The sequence below is a fragment of the Onychostoma macrolepis genome, chromosome 19 (genome assembly GCF_012432095.1).
Source record: "Onychostoma macrolepis isolate SWU-2019 chromosome 19, ASM1243209v1, whole genome shotgun sequence".
Taxonomy (NCBI): domain Eukaryota; kingdom Metazoa; phylum Chordata; class Actinopteri; order Cypriniformes; family Cyprinidae; genus Onychostoma; species Onychostoma macrolepis.
In genome coordinates this window covers 22,238,013-22,247,622 of record NC_081173.1, presented here as the reverse complement: position 1 = coordinate 22,247,622, position 9,610 = coordinate 22,238,013, and the positions used below count along the sequence as shown (strand labels likewise).

Below are 9,610 nucleotides of genomic sequence, written 5' to 3'. Positions count from 1 at the left end.
ATGGCTCGTCAGTCGCCACAATGATCGCTTTACAGCTTTTCTTCTAACGTGAGACACTGTTCTATCATTAACTTGCCTGACCACGTATAACAAGGCTTTGGGGATGTGGTAAGATTGACTTTGGAATGCAACAATCTAAACACACTGCCATCTAGATGATTTATCTCTTTATATCTAATTATAGAGCAAATGGCTTATTTTATTAGTCAAAAGTAAGTGTAAGGCTTTTTAGTAAAATGTGAAGTATTATTTTTAATTTTATCGTTATTGTCATCGTTTCCATTCTTGTTTTTAGCTTTTTTATTTTATAAGCTTTCTTTCACACTATTGTACCTCACATTGTATCATGTGATTATCATTTATACACTAAATCTTCAGTCAAAAGACACACCTTTATAATTACAGTTTTACACATTTTAGAATTAGCCATTAAATCTATGAAATAACAAAGATAGAAGTAACATGGAAATATGTTTTATATTTGATTAAAGTAGCCACACTTTATCTATCACTTTATCTCTTTTGTCTACTAAACTTGCATTTAAGAATGAACCTTAAAACCATAAATTCAGTTCTCCAAACTTTTGACTAGCAGTGTGTGTAACGAGTTCTCCTCACAGATATTCACAGCATTCATCCATCTGCATTCTTTAGAAGTACTGTATGATTAGTGATATAAATACAAACTTAAGATTTGAGAAAAACACTGAAATTTGTCAACTAAGCTTGCATTTGGAAATGAACCTTAATATCCAAATCATAAATTCAGTCTTGTCAAAATTTTTGACTATAGTGTACAATAGGTTACGTTCTCCTCTAGCACAGATTTTCACATTCTTCATCCATCTGCATTCTATACTAGATTAATGGTATTTGAATTTGAAAGCACATTTTTTTAATAGCGATTAGTCATTAATGTGCGTCTGTGACTGTAAGGTCCACTAAGCTCTGCTGAAGTAAAGGGACAATGATGGTGTCAGGTTCTGGACTATTTTCAGCTGGGGGGTGGGAGGAGGGTAAGGTTGCAACTCATTGTTTAAGAACAAATAAAACAGATTTAGATTTACTTAATGTATTCAGAAAGGAAGAAGCTATATTTTGTACTATGCTTAAATGGAAAGTTTACATAAGTTAATGCTTTATTATAAATCTGTGATAATGTACCACGCAATTCCTCCGGTAAAGGCAGTTCACTGCAAGCTTTTGGAAGGCAATTGTTGCACTGTAATACAGAGCTAGTCAGTGTATCACTCTTTTTTTAAGTGCTCTGATTTGTTCAGTAGATTTACACATTCTTTCAACACACTCTTTTAGTTTATGACAGTGAAATGATGGATGAGGTAGTATATGTGTGTGTGTGTGTCTGAATGCCAGCTATGCTGCCTGTGCCACCAAGCTAATAATACTCGTCTCTTGGCTGACATTGTTTTGTGGATTAGCTGCTAGCCAGAGACAAAGATCTGGATTCAAATGGATGTTGATATGTAAATGCACATTTGAATTTAAATGTATATGTTTTATTATGAAAATAAGGATAGAAAACTTGTTTTTGTGTGACTGGAGATATCAAAGACAGCTTTGGAACACTCAATTCTGATTGGTCAGTTAATGATTCTAAAGGTTTCATACGAACACACTCTCATTTATACCTTTTCAATTTGATCTCATTTGCTTATGCACCATTGATGGTTAGTTTTAGGGGTGGACCTTCAGGATTAGTTTTTCTAAAAAATCTTTCAAATCAAATGGAATGAATCAAATCCTACAATGCATACAAATTTGCCACCAGTTATCACAACATAAAATAGTTTTCTCATGAGATCAGACTGTAGTGAGAATGACTTTTCAAGGGACAGTTCACCCAAAAATGAAAATTTCTCCAAGTTATTCCAAACCTGTATGAGTTTCTTTTTTCTGTTGAATGTAAAAGAAGACATCTTCAAGAATATTGGCAACCAAACAGTTGCTGGTAGCCGTTGACTTACATATTATGAAAAAAAAAAAATACTATGGAAGTCAATGGCTACCAGCAACTATCTGGTTAAAGATATCTTAATTTGTGTTCATACAGATTTGGAACAACATGAGGTTGAGTAAATGATGACAATTTTAATTTTTGGGTGAACAGTTCCTTTAATGTTTCTAATTTTATCACACTTTTCACTTTGATTTACTCGCACACAAATGAAAGAGAATAAACCAATCCCGGTGATGTTGTATATCAACAGTTTTAATTCTTCAACAGTATTCTATATCCACTTCGGTATATTTCAAACACTGTATGAACACTTCAACAATGTTTCTGTCATTTATTTTCCATACAAACATTTTGATGTGTGACTTCGGTAAATCCTATGCTTCTTATAGTTACTTCAATACATGAAGAACATCATCCTACAATAATTTCTAAGACATTGCTTCCTGAAATGTTGAACCGACTAAAATAAAAGCATAATATATCTCAGCAATATTCAGCCAAGCAAATTTTGGCACACAGTCAAGTAATTGCAAAAAAACATTCTTAAAATTTAAACATAAGCAAAACTGTAGTAAGACACATCAAATGTTGTCGGTGTTCCTGGCAGTTCCTGGTGATCTGATCTATTTTAGTCAACAAATCGTATATTTACAAAGTATTCCCCGTTAACACACACTGTGGGCTGAGGAACCATTTATAATATCATGATACTCAATCATAATAACCTTTCTGGGTTTATTAAGTTCTTTGCTAAAGATGTAAATATATTTATATATATTGCTAGAAACTGCAATATAATTCCTTCATAAAAAAATCCCTCAAGTCTCTGAAAATAGTTTTTTTCCTGTTATATAGCCAGTAGTTTTGGTCCCAGTCTATTATGTTGGTATATTTCAAGTTATGGCTTCTTTCTAACTGCTTCAAAAGACAATTTAACTTTCCATTTAAAATAAAGGAAAATAAATAAATTTAAAATAAAGCGCAAGAAAGAGACATTTTTCTTTTTACAATGACCTCTCACAGACAAGTTTCACTTAAAAAAGAAAAAAAACAAGCTCTATTCTGGTTTTGCGTTCTCCAGCATGTGTAGAATTGGTACAAAGCATTGTGATGAGTTGTTCACATACAGTACATCAATCTGACTGGTTTCTGCCGGTACCCTTGAGCTGGATCGGTTATGTTTGGTTAAATCGGTTGATCTTAAGATTCTTAAAGAATATTTCTCCTTAAAGAATCCCAAGACTGTTATCAAGTGCAAAGTCTCATTATTTGCCTGACTCCATCTCCATCACGATGCTTTGGCATTTCCTTATTGGTCCGTGGATGTCAAAAGCCATATGATTGGATTCCATGGAGAAGACAAGTTGAATATTAACATGTCATAAACGGCCACACAGAAGCTGTAAGCAAAATTACTGGATACAACTAAATACTGTATGTATATAATGAAATGAATATTCATAAACTACGTAAGACTCTTCCCTGTTCAGAGGAAGACCTGCTCATGGAGTCTATAGTCTGTTCCATCAGACAGCAGGTCAGTCTTGGGTTGAGAATTGAAAAAACATTAGCAGTGTGAGGCCTCACGGTCCCGAGGGTCTGTAGCAGACTCACTCTCTTCAGGAATGTCCTGCAGATCTGTAGAAGATGAAGAGAAGAAAAAGAATTATGAAAAATGTAACTGTATTCAGACATTACACACGGAAATGAGGCAGTTTTGAGTTCAGATGACGATATCATTTCTATCTAGAATGTGTACCGTAAATGTATTCAAAATTAACACTTGATAAGCCAAATGCAAGTTAAAATTGCCTTTGGAAAGGAAATTGTTTTAATGGACAGTTGGACAGTAACCTTTAGGAACTGCAATCATACCAGATCCTCAGCGAAAATATGCAATGGGTAAAACAGCTATATATATTAATTAAATATATTAATTTAATTAAAAATAACACAAAATATAATGGTTAATATAGTGGTTTATGGTTGGTTGGAAATATTTATGACCAATACATTTTCTCTGTGTAATTCAGAGCACATGCTTGCATGAAATACTTTTTTTTTTAAGCTCAGCAACATATTTACCCTTTCATCGTCAGTCATGCATACACGGAATCATTAAAAAAGAAAATGATTAAATGAAAACTTGTACTACCGTTCAAAGGTTTAGGGTACATGATATTAAAAAAATGCTATATTTTTAGAATTACATTTTAGAAATTATTCTAATAAGCTAATTTGCTGCTCAAGAAACATTTCTTATTATTGTCATTAATGCTGAAAACAGATAAATATTTTTCTGAAAACTGATAATCATTTCAGACGTTAACAAAACAGAATTTATTTTAAATCAAAATCATAATGTAATACAAATGTCTTTATTATCACTTTTGAACAATTGAATGCATCCCTGATGAATAAAAGTTTCAATTATTGTACAAAAAATAATACTGTTTGAGAAACCCTTTCACATGCAGTGTGAGCACCTCAAGACTGAAATTATATCTCAAAGGACTTTAAAAGTCAAGCCTTCTGTGTGTTTAAGTGTATGTACAAAAGGTATGTTCACTGTGAATGACACACTAAAGCTCTGAGTGTGTTTACGGAGATGCTCAACCCGCAATTTATTGCCATTATCCACCTATAACACACATGCCTACAAATAATAGACTAAATTGAAAGAAATCTACATTTATATGCAAGGAGGTTCTCCTGTCTGACAGAGTTTAGTGTGTTTGGCAGTTTGTGTACCTTTGTGTGTATGTGGGTGAGTGTGGAGGGTTTAATGTGATAAATTCAATGTGTATGTGTGTTGTGCACATTGGTTGCATAATCGTGTGTAGGCTGCTGCTAGTGTTACAAAGGGCCAAAGTTTACAGCGTTTTAGGTGAAGCACATCTACGCAGACTGTCTGATAAATATGTAATCGTTCCATATAAAAAAGTATATAAATAACCAGTTTCCTACATTGTGCTAATCTCTTGTATCTTTTCTTCCCCTCATATAATAATTTCAGTATTTAATGTATAATTATTTACTGATTTATTTGATATGTAGCCATATAATATGTATTATTATATTATTAATTTACATTATATTAATTCTAAATACATATATACATACTTATTATTTGAATAATAAATAAATAAATAAATAAATATATATATATATATATATATATATATATGAATTAGAAATACATAAAAATAATTTTGCTCTTGAAAACTATGTATGTACATATATTCATATTATACATACATTATACATTATTTAATTATGAATACATGAATACATAATATTTATATCTTTATATATGCATTTATATTGGTATATATTATCATTTTATATTATATCAATTTTAAATATATTATATATAATTTTATATTTATATATATATATATATATATATATATATATATATATATATATATATATTTTTTTAATTCAATAAAATATATTATATCAATTATAAATATATTATATATAAATTATACAGTGGGGAAAATAATTATTTGATCCCCTGCTGATTTTGTAAGTTTGCCCACTTAAAAAAGAGAAGGGTTTATCATTTTTATGGTAGGTTTATTTTAACTTTTGGAGACAGAATATCAAACAAAAAATCCAGAAAAAAGCAGCTAAAAAGATTTACATTTTAGTAAGTCAAATAAGTATTTGATCCCCAAGCAAAGCATGACTTAGTACTTGGTGCAGAAATCCTTGTTGGCAAACACAGAGGTAAGACGTTTCTTGTAGCTGGTCACCAGGTTTGCACACATCTCGGGAGGGATTTTGGACCACTCCTCTTTGCAGATCATCTCTAAATCATTAAGGTTTCTAAGCGGTCTCTTGGAAACTCGAAGTTTCAGCTTCCTCCACAGATTTTCTATGGGATTAAGGTCTGGAGACTTGCTAGGCCACTCTATGACCTTAATGTGCTTCTTCTTGAGCCACTCCTTTGTTGCCTTGGCGGTATATTTCGGGTCACTGTCATACTGGAAGACCCACCCATGATCCATCTTCAGTGTTCTGGCTGAGGTTCTCGCCCAAGATTTTACAGTACATGGCCCCGTCCATTTGCCCCTCAATGTGGTAAAGTCATCCTGTACCCTTAGCAGAAAAACAGCCCCAAAGCATAATGTTTCCACCTCCATGTTTGACGGTGGAGATGGTGTTCTTTGGGTGATAGGCAGCATTTCTCTTCCTCCAAACACGGCGAGTCGAGTTGATGCCAAAGAGCTCAATTTTGGTCTCATCTAACCACAGCACATTCTCCCAAGCCTTCTCTGAATCATTTAGATGTTCACTGGCAAACTTCAGATGGGACTGTACATGTGACTTCTTGAGCAGAGGGACTTTGCGGGCGCTGCAGGATTTCAATCCATTGCGGCGTAGTGTGTTACCAGTGTTTTGCTTGGTGATTGTGGTCCCAACTGCCTTGAGATCATTAACAAGCTCCTCCCGTGTATTTCGGGGCTGATTCCTCACCTTTCTCATGATCATCCTTACCCCATGAGGCAAGATCTTGCACAGAGCTTGCACAGGTTGTTTTATATTTCTTCCATTTCTGAATAATCGCACCAACTGTTGTCACCTTCTCACCAAGCTGCTTGGCGATGATCTTGTAGCCCATTCCAGCCTTCTGCAGATCTACAATCTTGTCCCTGATGTCCTTTGACAGCTCTTTGGTTTTGCCCATGGTAGTGGAGAGGTTGGAATGGAAGATACAGATTCTATGGACAGGAGTCTTTTATACACACAGTGAGCTGAAATTAGGAGTATCTTCTTAAAGTGACAGGACTAATCTGTGTTCCACATGTGCACATAACCAATCTGTGGGAGTCAAAATTCCTGCTGGTTGGTAGGGGATCAAATACTTCTTTGACTAACTAAAATGTAAATCTTTTTTAACATTTGTATGCTGCTTTTTTCTGGATTTTTGGTTTGATATTCTGTCTCTATCAGTTCAAATAAACCTACCATAAAAATAACAAACCCTTCTTTTCTTTTTTTAAGTGGGCACACTTACAAAATCAGCAGGGGATCAAATAATTATTTTCCCCACTGTATATTATATTTACATCTGTGTATGTGTAATTATATTGGTTCTAATAATGTCATTCTGTGTCATTCTACAGACCTCTGGGACTCTCCGAACGGGGAGACACCCTCGAATCAACCTCGTCGTCATCATCGTCATCAGATATCACATCCACTTCCACATCACTGCATTCCTGCAAGCCATCTGATTGGTCCATCGATTCCTGGCTAGCCAATGGAGTGTCAGTATTGGGGTCAGTATCGCTCTCTCTGCGAGTTGATGGGGCCTTAAAAAGAGGAAATGAGAAGCGAATGAGATTTGGGAGCTACAACATTGTAGCTCTTGCATACTTTAGTATGCGTCATGTGGTGTTTGGCAAACTTTGCTTCTGAGTGCAAAAATGAATGAATTTACACTAAAAACTCTGTGGTTCTCGTGCTTTTAGATCTATCAGCAGCATTTGACACTATTGACCACTCCACTTTGATATCTAGATTAGAGTCTTTTGTGGGGATAAAAGGAACCACCCTTAAGTGGTTCCATTCATACCTCACTGACAGAAAATTCTTAAGGTAACTTAAGGTAAGGTAACTTTTCTTCTTCTGTTGCCCATTTAACTTGTGGTCTTCCCCAAGGCTCTATCTTGGCACCCTCTCTCTTCTCTCTGTACATGATACCTCTGGGATCCATTGTAAGAAGACATGTGGTATCTTTTCATTTTTACACTGAAGATACCCAAATTGATCTACCTATCAAGAGAAATGATCCCTCTGCATTTACTTCCTTGCTAAAATGCTTAGAGGAAGTTCAATTGTGGCTAGCCCAAAATTTTTTGTCATTAAATGAAGATAAGACTGAGGTGATTGTTTTTGGGCCCTCCGACAATTCTCAGACAACCAGCTTTGACCTGGGTAGTTTATCAGTGGTTAGATCTTCACGTGTACGGAACCTGAGCGTTTTGTTAGATGAGTCCTTAAACTTTGACAAACATATTTCCTCTGTAATAGGTTCTAGTTTTGATCAACTTCGCCTGCTATCAAAAATCAAACCTTTCTTAAATCATAAAACCTTAGAGATGGCTATTCATGCTTTTGTCACCTCACACTTAGACTATTGCAATTCACTATACTGTGGTAGCTCGAAGTCATTAATTGATCGCCTTCAACTAGTTCAAAATGCTGCTGCCAGATTCCTTCACAACTGCCGCAAAAGCGCTCACATTACTCCTATTCTCCAGACCCTTCATTGGCTGCCTATTAAATTCAGAATTGATTTTAAAATTATTTTATTTGTATATAAATCCTTACATGATTTAGCCCCTATTTAACTATCTGAATTGTTGTACCCATACACCTCCTCCAGATGTTTAATATCCAGTGATCAGAATCTTCTTCTCGTCCCACAATCCAGACTCAAATGTAGAGGGGATCGAGCTTTCTCAGCGGTTGGGACGTGGTTGTGGAATAACCTCCCTTTAGAGATTAGACATGCTCCTTCTCTGTCCACTTTTAAATCTCTCCTAAAAACATATATGTTTTCTTTGGCTTATAAATAATTTTCTATTACGGCCTTCGCTTAGTCTTTTATGGGTTTATACTCTTTGTTTTTTTTGTGTTTTTAATACATTTACTTATCTTATAGTGCGAGACCCTGTTTAATTGTTTAGCTGTGCTGATTTTTATATTCTTTTACTATTTTTTGAATCTCTGTACAGCACTTTGGTCAGCTGTGTGGCTGTTGTAAATGTGCTTTATAAATAAATTGAAACTTGAACTTACTAAATACTGTAAAATCAACTCACCTGTGAGCCTGCACTTCCAGCTCCATTCCCTAGAGCGGCGCTATTGGTCTTAAGATCCCTGAGCTGTTTCTCCAGCTGGGCTCTGGCTCTCTCGCTGTCCCTGAGTTTGCCCTCGGCTCCCCTGAGGCGTCCCAGCTCCTCCTGCAGCAGACTGTGCTGCCGTTGAAGCAGGGCCAGCTCTCCCAGAGAGCCAATGTCACTCGCTCCATCCCGGGACAGGGAGCGCACCGTACGAACCCCTGTGGTGGCCGGGGAGACGGAGCTCTCTCGTAGGCAGAGCTCTAAGATGGAGTCCTGACGCATCACCACACCCTAGGAGGAGAGGATGAGTTTTTGGCCTCACTGACAATTCATTTTGGATCCGGTTTGGACGTCAGAGGAATATCTGATAAATGTGTTTTGCAATGCACACATTACCTGCAGAGTGTGTAACTGAGCACTGAGATTCACCAGCCTCTGTGACACCTCCTAAAACACAAAAAACATTCAGATGCATATTAATAAAAATAATAATAATATAAATATATAAATACACACCCTAGTCCATATAAGCCTGGAAATTTGGGTGTGCTTGTAATATTTATAGGAGGCTAGTGATGCACAGTATAATGGAGGGCAATTTTTTTTTTTTCATATAACTGGTAAAATTTAAAAACCAATTCATACCAATAATGGAATTATAGTTGATTATCATGTGTTATGGACCATGGTTTGCATAGGTTCATAATTTAAAATAACTGTATTTTAAAATATAATTTATTTCTGTGATGGCAAAGCTGATTTTTTTAGCAGC

At 35.3% G+C, this 9,610-nt stretch overlaps 1 protein-coding gene across 1 annotated transcript in view; it reads right to left on the bottom strand.

The window, feature by feature from the left end:
• Nucleotides 1-2,203: 2,203 nt before the first annotated feature.
• The window catches only part of arhgef1a (Rho guanine nucleotide exchange factor (GEF) 1a), a 31,456-nt gene continuing 24,049 nt past the window's right edge, over nt 2,204-9,610 (bottom strand). Inside the window, exons 19-22 of the mRNA XM_058753417.1 lie at nt 9,235-9,285; nt 8,818-9,129; nt 7,116-7,302; nt 2,204-3,616 (exon numbers count right to left, since the gene is read on the bottom strand). Coding sequence (XP_058609400.1) covers nt 3,546-3,616; nt 7,116-7,302; nt 8,818-9,129; nt 9,235-9,285 — 621 coding nt within the window. The 3' untranslated portion in view covers nt 2,204-3,545. The remainder of the gene's footprint in view (nt 3,617-7,115; nt 7,303-8,817; nt 9,130-9,234; nt 9,286-9,610) is intronic.